This window comes from Carassius carassius, chromosome 12 (genome assembly GCF_963082965.1).
Source record: "Carassius carassius chromosome 12, fCarCar2.1, whole genome shotgun sequence".
Taxonomy (NCBI): domain Eukaryota; kingdom Metazoa; phylum Chordata; class Actinopteri; order Cypriniformes; family Cyprinidae; genus Carassius; species Carassius carassius.
The window spans coordinates 26689210-26713711 of record NC_081766.1 but is presented as its reverse complement, the minus strand read 5'-3'; the positions used below and the strand labels follow the sequence as shown (position 1 = coordinate 26713711).

The window sequence follows — 24502 nt, the reverse complement described above, 5'->3', positions numbered from 1 at the left end:
ATTGATGCAGTATGTGGTCTGGCATTGTCATGTTGGAAAATGCAAGGTCTTCCCTGAAAGAGACGAGGTCTGGATGGGAGCATATGTTGTTCTAGAACTTGGATATACCTTTCAGCATTGATGGTGCCTATCCTAATGTGCAAGCTGCCCATGCCACATGCACTCATGCAACCCCATACCATCAGAGATGCAGGCTTCTGAACTGAGCGCTGATAACAACTTGGGTTGTCCTTGTTCTCTTTAGTCCAGATGACATGGTATCCCAGTTTTCCAAAAAGAACTTCAAATTTTTATTTGTCTGACCACACAGAACAATTTTCAACTTTGCCACAGTCCATTTTAAATGAGCCTTGGCACAGAGAAAATGCCTGTGGTTCTGGATCATGTTTAGATATGGCTTCTTTTTTGACCTATAGAGTTTTAGCTGGCAACAGGTAAAGGCACGGTGGATTGTGTTCACCGACGATGTTTTCTGGAAGTATTCCTGAGCCCATGTTGTGATTTCCATTACAGTAGCATTCCTGTATGTGATGCAGTGCCTTCTAAGGGCCCGAAGATCACGGGCATCCAGTATGGTTTTCCGGCATTGACCCTTACGCACAGAGATTGTTCTAGATTTTTAAAATCTTTGGATGCTATTGTAGCGTATGGACCAGATCATGATAACACATTCATTCTAATATTCAGAACGATTTTTAATCTACTGACTGACCTCATGTAAATCACAGCTTAGAGCCAATGAGTCTGCATCAAACTGTGCCATTGACACCTTTAGGGTCTGTCTGAGCATCACCAGGAACACCTCTACATTCCTAGCTCGGACTCATAAGCTTCAAAGAGATCTTAATCAGCTCCAATGGCCAAAGCATGCAGAGGAAAAGACCTCCCCATGCCACCCCCCCCCCACACACACACACACACAAACACAAATCTTTTTGCATTTAACTCAGGATATAAGCCATTCCAAATGTATACAATATATTCCTGTGTGTTTGTATGTTTCCCAGCTCATATTAGCATAGTTATCATAGCATAGCTCTAGTCGTGTTAGTTGACCTCTAGTTAGTTGAGAAAGAATGTATCTTTATGTTTCTATCTTTCCTGCATATCTTTCTCGGTACCTAATTAAACCTCTCGGTTTGCCTTAGTTAAATATCTCTACTATGTGAGCCTAAAATGCATCATACTATTTGTACCATAGTTTGGTTTACCAGATAACCAGTTCATCATGCCATTCATAAAATATGCAAATAAGGTGTCATTGAGACAAAGAAACACTTTCTGCCCACTGCTCTGGGTGTGTGTTCACAGAGTGTGTGTGTGTTCACTGCTCTGTGTGTGTGCACTTCGGATGGGTTAAATGCAGAGCACAAATTCTGAGTATGGGTCACCATACCTGGCTGAATGTCACTTCACTTTCACTTATGTTTAATGTGTGTATGTTTGTGTTTAGTCAGATGTTTCATGTTACCCTGTAGTGTAGTTTAATAAACATCCATATGTATTCACATTTGGTTGTCTGTGTTCGCTGCTCACAGGACGAGGTCACTTTAAAGTTCCGGTTTCGTTACATGCTCTGGGAGCAATTAATTAGTAGTAAAATAATTTTTTGTGGCCAGAGAAATAACTTTTCTTAGTCAATAAACGTTCAACACTGTCCACCCTGCGGATGAACAAATCATTTTATTCTACTATTAATGTTATAATGTTACAAGTAATTCCTGAAGATGAATGTAATTAATAAAAACCCATTATGATTAATTATGTACATCTCACTTTGAGCTAATTTGTTAAATATTAGGCACTGTAGATGATGATAACTTCAAATTCTTTGCAATTTTTATCTGAGAAACTCCTTTCTGATATTGCTCTTCTATTTTTTCAGGAATTGGTGATCCTCTGCCCATCTTGACTTCTGAAAGACACTGCCACTCTGAGAGGCTCTTTTTATACCCAATCATGTTGCCAATTGACCTAATAAGTTGCAAACTGGTCCTCCAGCTGTTCCTTACATTTACATTTAAGTTTTTTGGAATGTGTAGCTCTCATGAAATCCAAAATGTGCCAATATTCGGCATGAAATTTAAAAATGTCTCAGTTTCAACATTTGATATGTTATCTATATTCTGTTGTTAATAAAATATAAGTTTATGAGATTTGTAAATTATTCCACTCTTTTTTTACTCACAATTTGTACAGTGTCCCAACTTTTTTTGGAATCAGGTTTGTAGTTTTGTAGTCTTTGGTTCTATTAATTGTGATGATTTTTGCTCATATTTAACAAAAACCAACCAATTCAGCAATTCATCTCAATGTTAATAGACAGTTGAGTGGAAGGAAAAAGTGTGGAAGAAAAAGATGCACAACCAACCGAGAGAACAGCAGCCTTATGAGGATTGTCAAGCAAAATTGATTCAAGAATTTGAGTGTATCACAAGGAATGGACTGAGGCTGGGGTCAAGGTATCAAGAGCCACCACAAACAGATGTATCAAGGAATTTGCTGAACCACAGACAACATCAGATACGTCTTACCTGGGCTAAGGAGAAGTAGAACTGGACTGTTGCCCAATGGTCCAAAGCCCCCTTTCAGATGAGAGCAAGTTTTGTATTTAATTTGGAAACCAAGGTCCTAGATTCTGGAGAAAGGGTGGAGAAGCTCATAGCCCAAGTAGCTTTAAGTCCAGTGTTAAGTTTCCACAATCTGTGATGATTTGGGGTGCAATATTATCTGCTGGTGTTGGTCCGTTTTGTTTTTTTGAAAACCACTGCACCCGTTTACCAAGAAATTTTGGAGCACTTCATGCTTCCTTCTGCTGACCAGCTTTTTGAAGACGCTAATTTCTTTTTCCAGCAGGATTTGGCACAAGCCCACTCTGCCAAAAGCATCAAAAGTTGGTTAAATGACCATGGTGTTGGTGTGCTTGACTGGCCAGCAAACTCACCAGACCTGAACCCCATAGAGATTCTATGGAGTATTGTCAAGAGGAAAATGAGAAACAAGAGACCAAAAAAAACGCAGATGAGCTGAAGGCCACTGTCAAAGAAACCTGGGCTTCCATGCCACCTCAGAAGTGCCACAAACTGATCACCTCCATGCCACGCCGAATTGTGGCAGTAATTAAAGCAAAAGGATCCCCTACCAGGTATTGAGTACATGTACAGTAAATTAACATACTTTCCAGAAGGCCAACAATTCACAAATTTTTACAACCCGAATTCCGGAAAAGTTGGGACGTTTTTTAAATTTTAATAAAATGAAAACTAAAGGAATTTCAAATCACATGAGCCAATATTTTATTCACAATAGAACATAGATAACGTAGCAAATGTTTAAACTGAGAAATTTTACACTTTTATCCACTTAATTAGCTCATTTAAAATTTAATGCCTGCTACAGGTCTCAAAAAAGTTGGCACGGGGGCAACAAATGGCTAAAAAAGCAAGCAGTTTTGGAAAGATTCAGCTGGGAGAACATCTTGTGATTAATTAAGTTAATTGATATCAGGTCTGTAACATGATTAGCTATAAAAGCTTTGTCTTAGATAAGCAGAGTCTCTCAGAAGTAAAGATGGGCAGAGGCTCTCCAATCTGTGAAAGACGGCGTAAAAAAATTGTGGAAAACTTTAAAAACAATGTTCCTCAACGTCAAATTGCAAAGGCTTTGCAAATCTCATCATCTACACTGCATAACATCATCAAAAGATTCAGAAAAACTGGAGAAATCTCTGTGCGTAAGGGACAAGGCCGGAGACCTTTTTTGGATGCCCGTGGTCTTCGGGCTCTCAGACGACACTGCATCACTCATCGGCATGATTGTGTCAATGACATTACTAAATGGGCCCAGGAATACTTTCAGAAACCACTGTCTGTAAACACAATCCGCCGTGCCATCAGCAGATGCCAACTAAAGCTCTATCATGCAAAAAGGAAGCTATATGTGAACATGGTCCAGAAGCGCTGTCGTGTCCTGTGGGCCAAGGCTCATTTAAAATGAACTATTTCAAAGTGGAATAGTGTTTTATGGTCAGACGAGTCCAAATTTGACATTCTTGTTGGAAATCACGGACGCCGTGTCCTCCGGGCTAAAGAGGAGGGAGACCTTCCAGCATGTTATCAGCGTTCAGTTCAAAAGCCAGCATCTCTGATGGTATGGGGGTGCATAAGTGCATACGGTATGGGCAGCTTGCATGTTTTGGAAGGCTCTGTGAATGCTGAAAGGTATATAAAGGTTTTAGAGCAACATATGCTTCCCTCCAAACAACGTCTATTTCAGGGAAGGCCTTGTTTATTTCAGCAGGACAATGCAAAACCACATACTGCAGCTATAACAACAGCATGGCTTCGTCGTAGAAGAGTCCGGGTGCTAACCTGGCCTGCCTGCAGTCCAGATCTTTCACCTATAGAGAACATTTGGCGCATCATTAAACGAAAAATACGTCAAAGACGACCACGAACTCTTCAGCAGCTGGAAATCTATATAAGGCAAGAATGGGACCAAATTCCAACAGCAAAACTCCAGCAACTCATAGCCTCAATGCCCAGACGTCTTCAAACTGTTTTGAAAAGAAAAGGAGATGCTACACCATGGTAAACATGCCCCGTCTCAACTATTTTGAGACCTGTAGCAGAAATCAAAATTGAAATGAGCTCATTTTGTGCATAAAATTGTAAACTTTCTCAGTTTAAACATTTGCTATGTTATCTATGTTCTATTGTGAATAAAATATTGGCTCATGTGATTTGAAAGTCTTTTAGTTTTCATTTTATTCAAATTTAAAAAACGTCCCAACTTTTCTGGAATTCGGGTTGTATTATTATTATTATTATTATTTATTTATTTTTTATTGGTCTTATGAACTATTCTAATTTGTTGGGAAGTGGTGTGTTTTTGTTAAATGTGAGCCAAAATCATCACAATTAAAAGAAATAAAGACATAACTACTTCAGTCTGTGTGCATTGAATTTATTTAATACACAAGTTTCAAAATTTGAGTTGAATTACTAAAATAAATTAACTTTTCCACAACATTCTAATTTATTGAGATGCACCTGTGTTTATTATATGGATGTCATATTTTCAAATTTGGTGGCTATACAATTTTATTTAATCAATACTGTACTATCTATATATGCTACAGTACGTAGCTTTAAGGAAGGTCATTCACTGAGAACACATTTTTTCATTCCACTGCTGTACTTTTCCATTGTATTTCAGTGAAAATGCGCTACGTGACCTCTTGAATGCTGACCTCTCATCTCAGGTCATCATTCTACATCATTCTAAAACACAGCGCTCAAGTTTAAAGAAATTCAGGTTTTAAAATACGTCTCTAGACCTTGCACTTAAAAATATAAAAAAATAAATAAAAATAATTCCATTGACCTGTCTTGCGACCAAAACACTATCTGTGTGAACTAGAGTCTTCCCGGAACCATTGGATCCAAAAACCTGTGGTCTGGGTAATTTTAAATAAAAATGCTTTTTCCAAATTTCCAAAATTAGACCCAAATTCTTTTAAACTACCCCAAATGCATAGGTTACTTTCACTTACGTCTTAGTGAGGACCGCACATACAAAAGAAGCACAAGTTTGTAACCTCGCACACAGAAATTACCTTATAGATATGAGATCCAGGAAAATTCACTTGCTTCATTAACCCTCTGAAGTCGATTAGCGTTATGAGGCATTTTCTCCTGATAACCCCGAAAATAACTTAAATTACACTGTCAGTTTTGATCATACAGATAAGAGCAATACATCAATCGTATCTGTAAAGGGTCTACTTTTTTTGTATACAGACATAATAACAACAAAACTTTGTGCACTTATAAAATAAAGATAACAAACAAGGTGTGCTGTCTGCAGCCTTTGTCTGCGCTGATCTTCATTTACAAATGTGTCATTAAAATGAACTGTAACTCAGTGAATACTTAACGAAGAGACATGATAGATATATCTATAGAAAGCCTGACAAGTCTACTTTTAAACTAAACAAGTGCTGCCAAAAAAAGTATTCTGTGATAAAGTAATCCATATGAAAACAACGCAATGTCTGTTTTTCACGTCTCCCTTCATTATCTTCTAATGCGACCACACCCCCGCTCTGAACGCGCTATTCAGATTATAATGTTTCACTGAAGCACGCGGCTTGAATACACCCACACAACAGGAGACAACGCAGCGAGACTGTTCAAGTTTTTTTATTTTACTGTTTGCTTCGCGATGAGGGGAATAAGACATAATTCACCCCAAAAAGATGTGATGTGGTTGAGGATTTGAGATTTGGATTTCCTCTGAAAAAAAGAATGAAGCACTTTATTCAGCAGAGATCTTAAACATGAGTAAGTCTCTTTTTATTTATATACTTGTTCACATAACGTGTAAACATTTTACTAGTTAGACTTTTTCCAAAGACTTTTTCCAAACTATAATTCCTGGCTAAATGTATAATCAAGTGAAATATTATGAAGTTTTAATAACAATATACAATACTATACCATTCAAAAGCTTCATGTAAATAATGTAAATGTAACAAATAAATGTAACTGTAACAAATGTAACAAACAATGCTGTTCTTTCAATTTATCCCCCCTTAAAAAAAAAAAAAAAAAAAATTCTCAGCTCTTTTCAACATTAACAGTAAAAATACTAATAATGATAATAATAACAATAATTTTTTTTTTTTTTTGTGGAAAATAAGATTGTTAAAAGGATTTCTTAAGGATTGTCTGACTGCAGTAATGATGCAAAAAAATTCAGTTTGAAAGTCAGCTTTGATTGTTCGTAATAAACTGTTTAACTGCACTCGCAAGTGAATATCAAATTATGTTGTTGGATAATTAAATATATAAAAAAACATAAAACTACAAACATAAAATTATATAGATTTATTTTGTCCTCACATTCTTTCTTGTAACTCCTCCCTCTCAGTGGCACACCTGACTGAAAGGCTCATTATGCAGCTCATTATGCGGGTCTTTGTCTTCTCAGGTGTAAATCACAATGATATTCATGATAGTTGACACCTACTCGCATATGACTTTTACCAACAAAAAGTGTCTTAGAAAATTTAAATCAATATATTGTTTTCTGTAAGTGAGTAAACAAGATGATTTTCACATCATTTAGAAAGAAAAATTCTAGGCTACAAGCTCCAGTTCTCAAAAGTCCCAGAACCAACGTTCTGTATGTGTTTTATTGCCTTATTCAAGTGATTTAAAAAAATGTTTTTCACTAACCACGCATAATATTTCTTTCCTCAAATACACAATCATGTACATACATGCTGCTCACATATTATTATAGCCCAGTTTGTGCTGATTACAGTGAGATTAGACTTTAGCCATTTAGATATTTATAAGAAACTGAAAAAAGCACAAATGTCAGGACATGACAAAACTTCTCCAGGCCCCCAAAATACCATTAGACTCCAGAGGGCTGCGTGTTCATACATTTTAGGAATAAATTATGGGTAGGGTTAGGTTTAGGGGTAGGGATTGGGTTAAGTCTATATTTTTGGACAATAAAAATTCATTGTTTTTTGATCCTGACACAAAATGACCCGCTAACATTAATTGACTAATCATATTAGCAGCATTTGTGAAAGTTTGGATAAATACTAGTCAGGTGAAATAACTTTCATACTAATTAGAGTGTAAGAGCAGACTGATTGCTATAAAAGGAAGGAAGAAGTGCTTCCAATCATTGTGTTCTTGTTAGCAATGGTTACCTCTAAAAAAAGAAACAAAAACAAACCAACAACATGCAGCCATATTTGCATCAAAACGGCCTCACATACAGGGAAATTGTTACAAAGAATATTGCCCCTGAAAGAACGATTTACCGGATCATTTTATTTTTGCCAATAAAAGCCTTTAAAACGTATGATATGCTTATTATTATTTTTTTTTTTTTTTAGTATACCATAGAAACATGTGGGATAATCTACAAACACTTAAGCAGTAAACTTCACAAAACATAAAATTTATGTCACTGTCAAAACATTTGGCCATGATTACATTATATATAAATGTGACACGTGTCCAGAGCTCTCATCAGCGTTGCCCTGGAAACCGAGCAGTCACACCTGCAGCTGCTTGTCACGGGCTGAGCGGCCACACCTGTGCCCTATCAAGCTCTGGCTTTATAAACCCGGCAAACTAACACTGAGGTGAGAGATGTCTCCACAAGACTTGGCTAACCGTCCCTTCTATTGTGCCCACAGAGAGCAGTGTGTGACTGCCAGCCCCATCATGGAAGGAGAGCAAGGACCCATGCAGCACAGTGCACCGCGAGAGAGAGAAGCTGAGCACCAAAACGCCTCATGTTATCCTTTTGTTTCCCCTCACCAGGACTGTCGTTTCATTATGCTGATGACATGCAAATTTATGTGCCTTTTTAAAAGATGACAACCAGAGCTTGAGTACTTTAAATGCCTTCCTGTCTGATATTAAGGCCTGGATGTCTCTTAATTTCTTTTGAATCTCAATTAGAGTAAGACCAGGCAATAGTGTTTGGTTCTTTAGCTGGCAACGTACAGCAAATGCTGGGGGATCTGGCTGCATATATCAAGCCCTCTGTTTAAAAAAAATAAAAAAAATTGCATGTTGTGTTCGATTCTGCTTTGACTTTTGATAAGCAAATAAATGCAGTAGTTAAATCAAGGGGTGTTTTTTTTTTAAGCTCAGACACCTTGCTAAGATGAAGTGTTTTTAACTTGTGCTGAGTTCGAGGGTGCTATACATGCCTTTTATCTCTTCTCGACTGGACTACTGCATTTCAATGTATATTGGTATTAACCAATCATGTCTAAATTGCCTCCAAGTGGTGTAAAATGCAGCTGCCAGACTTTTAACTGGCACTCGCATATGTGAACATATTACTCCCATCCTGCTCTCTTTGCACTGGCTGCCAGTCCATTTTAAAATAGTTTAAAATTTTACTTTTTGTTTTTAAGGTTTTAAATGGTCTGGCACCTTCGTACCTTTCTGATCTGTTGAGTTTACATAGTCCAGCCAGATGTCTAAGGTCACTGAATCAGAAACTCTTACTGGTCCTTAGATCTAGGTTGAAGAGAAAAGGTGACCGTACTTTCGCCATAGCTGGCCCTAAATTGTAGAATGGTCTTCCAGTCTCTATTAGAACAATTGCAACATAATCTCTTTTCAAAACAAGGCTTAAAGCCTACCTCTTTGAGAAGGCTTTTAGTGTATGAGCCACCAGGAGTTTATTATGTCTTTATCGTTTCTATGTAATCTTCTGTTTAAATTATATTGTTCAGCACAATGGTCAACCATCATTGTTTTATTGTGCTTTAAAAAATAAACAAAATCCACCCTTCGGGGAACTTACCTGCATCCTCGTGTCGTGTGCTTCACCCTGTCACCTAACACAGGTTAAAAATGTTAGCCTGAATTCACTATTCAGGCTAACATTTTTAACCTAACGTGTTCCCTGGGAATTGAACCCACAACCTTTTTTTGCTGCTAACACGATGCTCTACCACTGAGCCATATATAAATGCAACACCTTAAACATGTCTGGAATTCCATAACCTTTTTAAAATATTTATAAATAGGGCTATACAGCCATCTAGAAGTTAATCAATGGTATTACATTTGATATTGTTTAATCCTTTCCATCCAATAGCACAGTTATTATCATTTTGGAAAAGACAACAGATTAAAGTTAATCAAACAATTTGGGGCTGGAGGTGCTTGTGACATTATATGAGATTGTGCTGTCTGTATTATTTAATTATATTATTACAGTCTAGCACATAAACATTATAAGGTATCTTTATAGAAACATTTTACAAAATAAAATCCTGAAAGACACATATAAAAATGTACCTTAATTTTCAATGGACAAACACATTTAATTATGTCTGGCAACTTGATGTCACAGTTCTGTTGGTGTGCCCTGTTTGTTTGAGCACATGGCATTTTTTGTGTGTGTTTGGTGCCATCTGCTACTCTTTCTATTGTCTTACCCCGCCCTTCATGTTGTCTCATTATTGTTTAAATTACTCCATCTGTGTCTACCTATTTATTCTCTTTGTGTCTACTGTCCGAGGCTTGTTTGTTGTTTAACATGGATGTCTCAGAGAGTTGTCAGATGTGTGCATGTTCCTCTTGCCTTGCCTTGCTGAGCCCTGTCTTGGCCTGTCTGCCTGTTCCCCCCCCCCTTGAGGTAGTTTTGTTGTTGTTTTTTTGTTTGTTTTCATTAATAAATGCCCATATTCTTCCTGCATTTGAGTCCTCGCCTCAACTCTCTAGAGTTACCTGACACTTGACAAATATGTTTTCAAAATGAATTAAGGTAAATTAATATTTAATGATCTAGAAGCAGTTGTGAAATAATTATATAAAACTACATTGAGAAATACAGTACATATCATCTGATTTTATGCATATATTTGTCATTCTACATGATGGAAACTGAGCAGAAAAGGATTTGGCTTAAAAGGCTGTATGAAAGCCTTAATCTGTCAGCTAAAATGTCTGATCCCAGAGCATCAGAAATTCATGAAGCTAAGCAGATGTAAAAAGTTTTGAGATTAAACAATGCACTTTAAAGATACCAGGGGTGAGTCTAGGATTTTCATTTTAGGGGTGCTCAGCCCCCAATTAGGGTATAATGATAATAATAATAATAAAAGTTTTACCAAAAGAGTAGGGTGGTATAGCCTACTAAACTTATTAGACAGAACTTTTATTTTGGTGGGTTGTAGACAGTTTCTGTGTTTTTTAATAAACTATTATTATTATTAGCTATTAGGCCTACTTGAAGTATATACTCTACTGTGCAATAGTACTATATTTCTGTTTAAATTTCTTCAAGTCATACCAAAATTCTATTTTGACAGGTTGTCATAAATACATTGCCATTTTTGTCTGTGAATACGATACGAATGAATGACGATAGTTTTATCAAATGAAATGGTGAAATACTCTCATAGTGCATTGGCGTGTACATGTGTAGCCTACATCATGTGTCAATATAGTGAAGAGCTGAAAGAAAAAACACCACGCGTGCTTCAGTGTGTGTGTGTTTAGTAGTAGAGCACATATTGAGCGCTCATTCCCAGAGATGTGTACAACAACAATTGTCTCTTTGACTATATATTTTCCAGATTCTAGTCCATATCGAGATTTGATTAAATTTACATTACAGCCCAACTTTAGATTTTTTTTCATTAAAATATGCACGAATTCTGTGACGTTCTGCAAGTTTCATTTGTGACTGAATTCCTCGATTCAATCCGTGTCACTTTGCAAACACAGACGAGGTGAATTTATTGAATCAAAGTGTGAACATTCTGAAACAAAACTTAGTTGTTACGTATCCTCACGCTTTTTAAAAGTGGGTAACGTATCACGTAGTAGACTACACCACTGTAACGTTAGTTGGAGAAATAAGGTTCTTCAACCTGATATTTATCATCTCAAAGACAACATTACAACTATGTTACACTGTGCTTTCATTATAGTTTCATTTCTTGATAGATAGATAATCCATTTTTATCCCTGTCCTCCTGTGTCTCTTCACGACTCCTGGTTCCCTCGCTTTGCACGCACTCATTAAGTTTATTCAGTTTAAATCAGTCTCTTGCCGCTCTGGCTGCATTCACTGTCAGACATTGGAGATTCGCGCTCATAAATTTTCAAATTGGCCAAAACTTTTAAGTCGTTGCTGCCAACTGGGGTGGCAGCAGGGGTGGAAAGGCTTTCTTTTAGGGTGGCTTTGGCACCCTATGCCACCCCGGTAAATCCGCCCCTGATGAGTACATTAAGTTTCCAGAGCATGCGTTTTTCAAATCCAATAGTAAATTGTGGAAAATATACAATTGCCCACTTCCTGAAAATGGCTATATCAAAGTGTACCATGGGCCCCCCAACCGGTGTCTACAGTCACCGTCACCGGTGTCAAAAGTTTTGAGAATTACATAAATATTGGAAATTGGAAAAGTTGCTGCTTAAGTTTTTATAATAGCAATTTGCATATACTCCAGAATGTTATGAAGAGTGATCAGATGAATTGCATAGTCCTTCTTTGCCATGAAAATTAACTTAATCCCCAAAAAACCTTTCCACTGCATTTCATTGCTGTCATTAAAGGACCTGCTGAGATCATTTCAGTAATCGTCTTGTTAACTCAGGTGAGAATGTTGAAGAGCACAAGGCTGGAGATCATTATGTCAGGCTGATTGGGTTAGAATGGCAGACTTGACATGTTAAAAGGAGGGTGATGCTTGAAATCATTGTTCTTCCATTGTTAACAATGGTGACCTGCAAAGAAACGCGTAGAGCCATCATTGCGTTGCATAAAAATGGCTTCACAGGCAAGGATATTGTGGCTACTAAGATTGCACCTAAATCAACAATTTATAGGATCATCAAGAACTTCAAGGAAAGAGGTTCAATTCTTGTAAAGAAGGCTTCAGGGCGTCCAAGAAAGTCCAGCAAGCGCCAGGATCGTCTCCTAAAGAGGATTCAGCTGCGGGATCAGAGTGCCACCAGTGCAGAGCTTGCTCAGGAATGGCAGCAGGCAGGTGTGAGCGCATCTGCACGCACAGTGAGGCGAAGACTTTTGGAAGATGGCCTGGTGTCAAGAAGGGCAGCAAAGAAGCCACTTCTCTCCAAAAAAAACATCAGGGACAGATTGATCTTCTGCAGAAAGTATAGTGAATGGACTGCTGAGGACTGGGGGAAAGTCATATTCTCCGATGAAGCCCCTTTCCGATTGTTTGGGGCATCTGGAAAAAGGCTTGTCCGGAGAAGAAAAGGTGAGCGCTACCATCAGTCCTGTGTCATGCCAACAGTAAAGCATCCTGACACCATTCATGTGTGGGGTTGCTTCTTATCCAAGGGAGTGGGCTCACTCACAATTCTGCCCAAAAACACAGCCATGAATAAAGAATGGTACCAAAACACCCTCCAACAGCAACTTCTTCCAACAATCCAACAACAGTTTGGTGAAGAACAATGCATTTTCCAGCACGATGGAGCACGTGCCATAAGGCAAAAGTGATAACTAAGTGGCTCGGGGACCAGAATGTTGAAATTTTGGGTCCATGGCCTGAAAACTCCCCAGATCTTAATCCCATTGAGAACTTGTGGTCAATCCTCAAGAGGCGGGTGGACAAACAAAAACCCACTAATTTTGACAAACTCCAAGAAGTGATTATGAAAGAATGGGTTGCTATCAGTCAGGATTTGGCCCAGAAGTTGATTGAGAGCATGCCCAGTTGAATTGCAGAGGTCCTGAAAAAGAAGGGCCAACACTGCAAATACTGACTCTTTGCATAAATGTCATGTAATTGTCGATAAAAGCCTTTGAAACGTATGAAGTGCTTGTAATTATATTTCAGTACATCACAGAAACAACTGAAACAAAGATCTAAAAGCAGTTTAGCAGCAAACTTTTTGAAAACTAATATTTATATAATTCTCAAAACTTTTGGCCACGACTGTAACTAGATCCCCCTTCCCCACCCCATGATCTCTGTCCAGCTCTGATGGCCACAGATTCCAATATGTGTGCAAGGTTTTAAGAATGTGTGAACACGTCAAGGGCCCCTGGATAGTTTAAAACATTTGAACATGTAAAGTGTATAAAATAAAAAATACAGGCTCACGGAGGTCACAGTGTTTCCCTTCAAATCCAGGTTTGCAGGTGCAGGAGTAATCTTGTAACAAGTCCACACACTTCCCATGAATACATGGATTCAAGTCGCACTGGTTTCCATCTAAGGGTGCAGAACAACTAATGAGTACCAGCAGTTATGATGCAATGAATAATTCCAAGACAGACATAACTAACCTTTATATGCTGTCCAGAATTCCAACTGCAAGATGAAAAGATCAGTTAGTGGATCATAATTTAGGAGAAAAAATATTAATAAACTAAGAAGCTGAGATGACCAACCGTGGCTTCCCTTGTGTTAAAGATTTCCCTTGCTTCTTCAAAATCACACAGTTCCTCCCTACACTCCCGCTCCAATGATGGAGGCTTTATTTCCTCCATGAAAGTGTTGGCTCTTCTTGAACGAAGGAGCATGTGTGCTTTTGGGCTGCTAGAGAATACTGACCAAAATATACAGAGGGTTGATAAGGCAGAGCAACACACAGATGGTTTCCAAATTGCCTTTAAGCCTATTGCTTACTATAAAAACTTAAGGGATCGAGAAAGAATTGTGTCTTCTTACAGCTTCATTTATTTGCAAAAGTTGCATGCATAATATTAGGAATTAATGTTACAAACATAAGTATGCAATTTGCAGAGCATCCTTTTACTACTGCAATCCACTTCTGGAGTCTGGTTTTTAACATTTTAAATCTTTAAAATGCTGGCGTCCCAGTTATAATTCTGTTATTTCTTTCTTTTTTTCTTTTCCTTCATTGTAATAATCATAATTAAATACATATAATCAGTACAAGGCAAGGCATTACTATAAGGCATGCCATGTTAGTGACAGCTCCCTTGGAAATGGAATTGATTATATTCCATGCAACATAAGACGTGGGAATAGATTGAAATGCCTTTCGCAGTGTAAGATGTTTTGGATTTATACACTCAACAGCCCAGAGATACCTGGAGTTAATGAAGAGATTGATTTTTTTTTTAATTTCTGTAGTAATTATCATCATCATCAGTATTGTGTTGTATTGTATTGTATAGTATGTATTGATTAACTTTTTTGTTTAATTTGTAAAATATGTTTTTCCATATATTTAATTTTGTCTTTTTTTCCTCCTTTTTTATTTATCTATGTATTTATTTACTTTTCTAGTATAATTAACTAATTTGTTATTATTATTATTATTATTTGTATTGTGTTGGAAGTTACTACAATGTTCGATTTGTAAGAGTTAGCTGGTCATAGCCACTCCCACTAATCAGTCTGAATAATCAGCTGTTTTGATGATCCACTGATTGCCTATATGTTTGTATTAGTAATGGCTGTCAAACAACTCCACTCTTTTAATGTTTTAAATGACTTAGTCCAGTTTATCAAAGGTTTTTTTAAGTAGCCTTTAACCATGCCGTGGAATATTTTTTTGTTGTTTCGTTTAATCAGTACAGTTATTTATTTATTTATTTATTTATAGGGACTCTCCTTATTAATTAACAGTTAAATACAGTAAATACGACAGAGATAGGCCCATAGGATAATTTTTATGTTGCCCCTAGACAGATTTTAAAAAGTCAATCTACATATCGGTACACGATCCGTTCCACCTGCATGCTTAGTAGACTCTTTAGAAAATGCACATGCGCAAATGATAATTCTGTTTTGCGACGATTCCCTTTTGAAAGACCCAAAACATCTTATGTTGTAGTATAGTCTTAATTTATGGTATTTTACTTTATCATAGGAGGAACAGGTAGAAGTGGAGGAGCTGCCCCTCACATTGAAACATATGTACCAGTCAGAATACATCGTGAGGAACAGTGTTGGGCTTTTCACTGGCCAGGTAACAAGAACCAACATACATGTTGATGGATCATGATAACCAAAGGAAAGCATGGAGGGTGCTGATGGAATCGATGAAGTGCAATGCCATGGAGCCTTTCACTTTCATTTTTGAAAACATCCAGGACATGGAAACCTACATGATTATTTGCAAAGGCACCCTCAACCTGAGATTAAATGCTGGAGTTGGCATGTTCAGTCACCCATATACAATTTGTTAGTGTGAGTGTATCTGGGTGACTGTGCACCCCACTCTCTGCGTGAGTGTGAGTGAGAGAGAAAGAGAGAGAGAGAGTGTGTGTGTGAGAAGGAGAGGGAGGGATGGAGAGTGTGTGTGTGTGTTTGTGTACAGTCGTGGCCAAAAGTTTTGAGAATTACATAAATATTAGTTTTCAAAAAGTTTGCTGCTAAACTGCTTTTAGATCTTTGTTTCAGTTGTTTCTGTTATGTACTGAAATATAATTACAAGCACTTCATACGTTTCAAAGGCTTTTATCGACAATTACATGACATTTATGCAAAGAGTCAGTATTTGCAGTGTTGGCCCTTCTTTTTCAGGATGCTTTACTGTTGGCATGACACAGGACTGATGGTAGCGCTCACCTTTTCTTCTCCGGACAAGCCTTTTTCCAGATGCCCCAAACAATCGGAAAGTGGCTTCATCGGAGAATATGACTTTGCCCCAGTTCTCAGCAGTCCATTCACTATACTTTCTGCAGAAGATCAATCTGTCCTTGATGTTTTTTTTTGGAGAGAAGTGGCTTCTTTGCTGCCCTTCTTGACACCAGGCCATCTTCCAAAAGTCTTCGCCTCACTGTGCTCACACCTGCCTGCTGCCATTCCTGAGCAAGCTCTGCACTGGTGGCACCCTGATCCCACAGCTGAATCCTCTTTAAGAGACGATTCTGGCGCTTGCTGGACTTTCTTGGACGCCCTGGAGCCTTCTTTACAAGAATTGAACCTCTTTCCTTGAAGTTCTTGATGATCCTATAAATTGTTGATTTAGGTGCAATCTTAGTAGCCACAATATCCTTGCCTGTGAAGCCATTTTTATGCAACGCAAAGATGGCTGCACGTGTTTCTTTGCAGGTCACCATGGTTAACAATGCAAGAACAATGATTTCAAGCATCACCCTCCTTTTAACATGTCAAGTCTGCCATTCTAACCCAATCAGCCTGACATAATGATCTCCAGCCTTGTGCTCGTCAACATTCTCACCTGAGTTAACAAGACGATTACGGAAATGATCTCAGCAGGTCCTTTAATGACAGCAATGAAATGCAGTGGAAAGGTTTTTTGGGGATTAACTTAATTTTCATGGCAAAGAAGGACAATGCAATTCATCTGATCACTCTTCATAACATTCTGGAGTATATGCAAATTGCTATTATAAAAACTTAAGCAGCAACTTTTCCAATTTCCAATATTTATGTAATTCTCAAAACTTTTGGCCACGACTGTATGTGTGTGTGTGTGAGAGAGAGTGTGTGTGAGAGAGGGAGAGGGTGTGTGGGAGAGGGAGAGGGAGGGAGAGAGAGAGATAGAGTGTGTGTGTGTGTGTGTGTGTGAAAGAGAGAGAATTTTTATTCTTAAATAAAACTAAAATAAAAAATAAAATAAAATAAATAAAATGCTTCTTTCAAGTAATTTCCATTGTAAGTTTGAAATACTCTATAACGTTTCCCCACACTTGTTTGTAGTTCTTTCTTCGTGTAAGTGCAGATAGTCTAGGCAGAAATGCATATTATGTTCCTTATTGTCTTCTGTAAACAACATTGAAGGGATTATTTTCCTCATTTAGATTATATAGATATATATTAGCCTATATAGAGATTTACTAATACAAAATTACTCAACTAAGTTAACTATTAGCAGCTTTTAATAAAAAAAACAAAAACAAAACAAAAAACAAGCCATTTTTGACAATACTACTGACCTCAGACCAAAACATGGCAAATTAAGCCTAATACTATAAATTAAGCCTAATACCAGTAATGAATCGCAAAGGAGAGGATGGAGGAAACTGATCATGTATGTTCATGTAACAACTCACAACTCGTTTATTATTTTGGATTGGCAACCACGTAAACACATCTTAATGCATAGCGTAAAAGCATCAAAATAGACCCGCTGTTAAATGTTAAACACAATACAACTAACGTTACAAAAATATGCCGCAAGTTGTGCTGCCTAGCTGTCAAATGTTTCATTGCATGCATGGTAGGTACCGATAGTGTAGGAAAACCGTGACGTTTTCTACTATGTAATTACGCGCATGCATAGAATGGATCGTGCAGGTGAAACGGATCGTGTATCGACAACACATTTAAAACATAGTAAGTTCCCTTTTGAACATTCACTCCCATTATATATGGGAAAACTAATTTTTTCCTTTCTGCTGAAGCCTGATCTGTTCATGTTTGTGTAACTGCACAAACCAGTGGCACCTCAGCCACCAAAAGAGGCAGGGCCATTCATTAGATTCCAAAAGGAAAGTGATCATGACTAACGTGTCCAATTCCGGGTGGGGCATGCTGTTGGAGGGCATTCTGGCATTCGGCTCCTGGACAGCTCAGCAGCAATGCCTACATTCATGTGACGTGTCCTGCGTGCTGACTTTTCTGCAAAAGCTGCTGGATAAGGGGTGTGCCCCATTCACACTCAAAGTATATGTGAAGACCATCGCAGCAAATCATTCTCTCGAGGCTGGCCATTCAATTGGCAGAAACAACTTGGTCATTAAATCTCTGCAGGGCGCGATGAGACTGAATCCTCCTTTCCCTCAGACTGTGCCATGTTGAGACTTATCCGTGGTCCTAGGGGCCTTGCAAAGGCCCCCATTTGAGCTGCTCAGTTCGACTGATGTGCGGCCTTTATAGCTTAAAACAGCCCTTCTTCATGCTTTGGCGTCGGTTAAGCATGTGGTTGACTTGAAAGGGCTGTCGGTCAGCGTCTCATGTCTTGAGTTTGGGCTCAATGACTGCAAGGTCATTTTGAAACTGAGACATAGCTACATTCCTAAAGTGCTCTCTACTCCCTTTAGAGAGAAAGTAATATCCATATTGGCCTCTCTGCCCTGTTATGGCTCTGTTTAGGCAGCCTGAACAGCTGTTTGTTTGCTTTGGAGGCCGCCAGAAGGGTTTGTCGGTTACTAAGCAAAGACTGTCTCATTGGATTGTTGATGCTATAGCTTTGGATTACACATCAGATGGTGTGTAATGCCCTATTGGTGTGTAAGCCCACTCCACAAGGGGAATGGCCTCCTCATGGGTGTGATCCAGTGGCATATCTGTCAGTGAGATCTGTGCGGCCGCCGGCTGGTCGTTGCCATCCCCTTTTGCCAGATTCTATAATTTAGACATCCCCGCTCTGCAGGCATGTATTCTATCTGTTTAATCCTCCCATGTGGGTAGTGGTTTCTCATGTCCTCAGCTAAGCTTGGGGCGAGATAATGCCTAAGTCCCTTATTAGTGCTTTAACACTGGGCTCGCAGAGCAGCAGGTAATCGTTACTCATAGTGCGGTGTGATTGACTTACTTCGGTCACTTGCCTCACTACAAGCTGCATGCATCAATGATCGTCGCTTCGGTCGCATGATCTGATGAATGGCGCTAAAGGCCAAATTATATAGCTGTCGGCCCCACCCCGTTTGGCTCAAAAATTATGTTGCATCACAGAACCCATTATTTTAAAAGTATTTGACAACTTCATTCCATAGAAGATTATTTTTTACAATTTAAGGTACAATATAATAAAAATTAATTCCACCGCTGCTGTTGTTTTTGAGGTCTTTCAATACTTACATATTTTTGACAGCTTCTGTTCTTTATCATTATTTGATGAAGTACTGCTGCCAAATATCAATCAATCAATCAAATGAATTGTAACATGCATATTGCACGGATTTAATAAGACACAAATTATAATAAGCCTAAACTTAATTAGCCACATGTTCTAATGTGGCACAAATACGCTGAATTTCCCTTAATGTTTGCATTTTCAAAAGAAGTTCTTAGGTCACGCATTAAACCATGGTTCCCTGAGAATAGGGAACGAGGCGCTGCGTCCTCTAGAGGGCGTTTTGGGAACTCTGTCAGCATTACTGGTGTCTGAAGCATGAATTAAATAATGACAATGAACTTGACATTGGCAGACAGAAGCCTATGACGTAAGCAAATTTGCGACTGCGGATATAAAAGGGCACTTGTAGAACACATCATCCTCTTTATTTGTCTGAGGAGACACGGGCATGATACCGAAGCATGGTAAGAGGCTGAAACACTTGTTTACACTATCTAACTAGCTCTGATGAGCGGAGGCCTCAGCAGAATGACTCTCTCAAGTGAGAGAAGGCCAAACCAACTCAACAAATGCTGTCAATCAAGGTGGCGCCCACAGGCCGAACACTTGATTACACTGCCTAACTGAAGCTCTGATGAGCGAAGGCCTCAGCAGAATGACTCTTTTAAGCGAGAGGAGGCCAAACCTACTCCACATAAAAGCTGTCAAAGAAGGTGGCCCCCACAGGCCGAACACTTGATTACACTGCCTAACTGAAGCTCTGATGAGCGGTGGCCTCAGCAGAATGACTCTCTTAAGTGAGAGAAGGCCAGACTGACTCAACATAAAGTTTGTCAATCAAGGCGGCCCCACAGAGGGCCAAACACTTAATTACACTTGATTACAAGCTTAGCTAGAGCTCAGATGAGCGGAGGCCACAGCAGAATGACTCTCTGAAGCGAGAGGAGGCCAAACCGACTCAACATAAAGGATGTCCATTAAGGCGGCCGCACAGATGGCCGAACACTTGATTACAAGCTTAGCTAGAGCTCTGATGAGTGGAGGCCTCAGCAGAATGACTCTCTTAAGCGAGAGGAGGCCAAACCTACTCAACATAAAGACTATCAAGGCGGCCACACAGATGGCCGGACACTTGATTACAAGCTTAGCTAGAGCGCAGTTGAGTGGAGGCCTCAGCAGAATGACTCTCTTAAGCGAGAGGAGGTCAAACCTACTCAACATAAAGACTATTAAGGCGGCCCCATAGAGGGTCGAACACTTGATTTCAAGTTAATCTAGAGTTCAGGTGAGCAGATGCCTCTGCAGAGTGACTCTCTTAAATGAAAGGTAACCTACACACGCAATCCTAGTATGAGCTCTTAGGAGTGGAGGCCACAGCCTAACGACTCTCTAAACCACTAGGAGGCCTGACAACACTCAGTGCTAAAGACAGTTAGTGTGGCTCACAAAAAAGGCAGCCTAACAACCTTACAGCCACAGAGCTCTGTTGTGAGAGTGATCTCAGCACATCAACCCTCAAGGGGGGGGGGGGGGGGGGGGCTACCAGGCTCAAGAACAGCTGAGAGGTTGAGGAAGCCTAGAGGAGGTTCAAGCGAGAGCATTAAAAAAAAAAAAAAAAAAAAAACTTACCTTTTTTTTTTATCCGAAATAATGTAAAAAAAAATATATATATACAAAAAGGAATTCTGGAGGAAAAAGCATTCCTCATCGGATTCCTTCCATGCCCAGACTACAATACCCGTGATTGCAATGCAATCAAATCTCGCAGTGTGGCTATCTCTCCTGAGAGCCGTACACACTCTGATCAAACACTTAATTCCCTCAAGAATCAGGCAAGAACAGAAACCACCGCGAATGCATCGCATTAAGCTTGTTCAACTCAACCCAAAAGGCGAATGCGCTCGTGCAAACGCTGACAAAAATTTGAATACAGACCTCTGCTCTAGTAGCTTTGAGAATGCAACAGTGAGCGCATCCTGCTCTCTCGTGAGTCAAACTCATCGGAGCTTCGTACACAAGACTTGAAGACAAAAAAGAGGATAATGTGTTCTACAAGTGCCATTTTATATCTGCAGTCGCTCATTTGCTTACATCATAGACTTCCGCCTGCCAATGTTAAGTTCATTGTCGTTATTTCATTCATGCTTCAGACACCAGTTACGCTGACAGCGTTCCCAAAGCACCCTCTATAGGACGCAGCGTGACGTTCCCTTGTGAAAGGGAACACTACAATTCAGACAAATTCAAAAGTATAATACATACACTTTGAATCTGTTTATAAATTCTAAAGCGCTATTAACCTCATACCTGACTTGCAGAAAGCTCTATCAAACCAAAATACAGCCAGTACTGAGATACACAAGAAGAGACTCCTCATCATGGCAACAGATCCTGTAAATACAGCAAGATATATTGAGCATCTTTATATTATATTAATATTGAGCATCTTTTAGATTTAAAGATTTTATAGAATCTTAAGTAATGACACTTACCTATTCTATACTATTGTTCTTTTATATATATATATATATATATATATATATATATATATATATATATATATATATATATATATATATATATATATATATATATAAACCTTGCAATGTGTACTGTGGTATACTAATTGAGTCTTGTCACATCACTTGTATACAGTACTGTTGCTCACTTGTTGGTCTGATTGCTTATTGTTCTCATTTGTAAGTAGTTTTGGATAAAAGCATCTGCTAAATGATTAAATGTAAATGAAAAAATGTAATGCTTTTGTTAGAGATGCAAGGATGATTACTTAAATTCAAAGTGCTAAAGTTTGCAGTATAAAATATTAACACACAAATATCATTCTTACCGTAATCCAAAATATCAACAGGGGTAGTTAGAGACCAGATTTGTCCTCAGATAAGAATCACTGGAAGACACATGAATCAAAAACATTGAAATGTCCTAAAATTAATTGGTCTCTGCTTTGTCTTTAACCCAACAGGACAGCATGAACAGCCTTTAGAAAGTTAACTGAACTCCAATAAACCTTTCACTGTGCAAATAATAGCTGCTGAGATCAATCATATCAGGAATTTTGAGAACATTAATATCATCAACTAGGTAACAGAGTGAGACAATCAGTAATTCACAATTGCAGTACTTCTGTTACTAATAATTACTAGCCCTCAATAATTATTAAAAATGTTGACTTACATTTTGAAAAATAAGAGTTGAACAGGAATGAAGACTGTGGTGTTTAGAGTGTGTTAATGACTAACTAACTCTGTTTACTAAGAGTCCACAGTCTGAATGCTCCTGCATTCTCATCTGCTTCCTTTCCACTTAGACCTACTTGTGCTGAACTGCACAATTTACAGTTTAATCACCAGACAAGTTTATTTGTGGTTTAATTACTTATGACTGGTGAAAGATTAAAATTTCACCTGTTTTTTTTCCTTTGATGTATGCTGATATCATGGATTTTCAGTTACATGAACCTTAACTTGATTGTTAAATTAATTTGTTAATGTTCTTATAGCATTCAAAAAAATGTTTTAATTAATTTTTAACTATGATCTATACATGCAGTACACATTGATAGGTATTTTGTACAAACTGCCTCACATTGATCTTTTTTCGTCATTATACACATAGCCTACATTTTGATTAGAAAAAGCATTAAAACTGATCTAATTTTATGTTGCATAATGGGTCACACATTATAGCACTCTCTTTTGCAAACATAGGAATACTTGCTATAATCTGCATAGAACATAACAGTAGATATATGATATTAATAGTGAAATAAAAGGTGTCAGCAAACGCCTGTTATTGGAAACATAAACAAGACTTAACATCACAGTGGAACACACATCCATTCAATGTATAAACTTAACCAAGCTGCTTTACAGTAACTAATTTTACAGTGCAACAATAATCTGGGATACCTATATTCCCATTAATTGTCCAATTAACTGGGATTAGATTATGTATGTGTGTATATATAAATTTTTATTTTCAAAGGTTTGCTGTCCAAACCGATTACATGCAAAATGATCTTGTTCTGTAGGATATCTTCAAACAGAAAATATTAAATGGAAATAATAAAAGGTCAATATTTTCTGTTAATAAAACATGACTGAGCAAATTTCTCTGGTATAAGCAAATGAGTGCATTAAACTTTCATCTTTACAAAAACACATAGGGACATTGTTTATGACTTAGGATTTGGAAATTGGGGCACATAATAGGATTAGCAGTTCATCTTGTGTTGTGTTCCTTTTTGTTGAGATCTAGGTTGCATTAATAAGTGGGACGATTAGATGTGGCCTTACAATCTTATCTGGCCTGGATTTTGTCAGTCATAGGGAACAACATTTTGGTGTTTTCTTTGTTTCATTGTTTTTCAAATATTGTTTCACTCAAATATTAAATGACTGCAAATAGATCAATGTTACTCTTTCCTTAAGAGTCAAGAATATTCAGTCAAACAAATAAACAAAACATACTTTTAATCATCAACTTTCAATAAGTTCTTGACACCAGTGAGAAAGGTGATTTAAACTAATTCACTTACCATATTTGCTACCACAAAACCTTAAAACCTTGAAAAATGATCATCAGTCTGGTAAGGACATTTGGAAGCCCTTTTACTCACCAATTTTAAAGGAGTCATTGGATGCCCATTTTCCACAAGTTGATATGATTCTTGAAAAGTCTGGAACATAGTTTGGTTCAAATTTCTCAGTGGTAGTGTAAAACAACACCATTATTACCCTGTCAAAAAGAGCTCTTTTGAAAGCAGAGAAGGAGGCGATGTGCGATGAAATTATGCACATCATGGTCTATGGTTGGCCACCAGAAACTGACGGATAAATGCGATCGTACCCTGGACACAGTTTCGAGGGGTGGCGACAGGAAAAAGAGAGCGCTAAACCTGTCTCTTAATTCCCCAAACCGTAGTACCCACCACGCGATCGGGAGGAATAATCTCCTCCCGGGATGTGATGGTGGCTGAGGAATCAAAGAGACGAGGCGGGGGCGTTGACCAATCAGAAGGGAAGAACCTTATATTCAATGTGCCCGAGGGGCGTGTTAAAGGCGATCTTCCACTCGTCACCCTCTCTAATACGTATGAGATGATAAGCGCTATGGAGATCGAGCTTGGAAAAAATCTTTGCTCCCTACAAAATCTCAAAGGCCAAAGACATCAGTGGCAAGGGATAGCAATTCTTAAC

At 38.3% G+C, this 24502-nt stretch overlaps 1 protein-coding gene across 3 annotated transcripts in view; it reads right to left on the bottom strand.

Annotated features, from left to right (window-relative positions):
* The window catches only part of LOC132155133 (vitamin K-dependent protein C-like), a 44131-nt gene extending 21564 nt beyond the window's left edge, over nucleotides 1–22567 (bottom strand). Inside the window, exons 1-6 of one of the 3 annotated variants that reach the window (XM_059563946.1) lie at nucleotides 22479–22567; nucleotides 22132–22191; nucleotides 21591–21674; nucleotides 13933–14090; nucleotides 13828–13852; nucleotides 13643–13753 (exon numbers count right to left, since the gene is read on the bottom strand). In XM_059563946.1, the coding sequence (XP_059419929.1) occupies nucleotides 13643–13753; nucleotides 13828–13852; nucleotides 13933–14090; nucleotides 21591–21663 (367 nt within the window). In that variant the 5' untranslated portion in view covers nucleotides 21664–21674; nucleotides 22132–22191; nucleotides 22479–22567. The other 2 variants (XM_059563947.1, XM_059563945.1) reach the window with 2 other exon arrangements.
* Between the last annotated feature and the right edge of the window lie 1935 nt (nucleotides 22568–24502).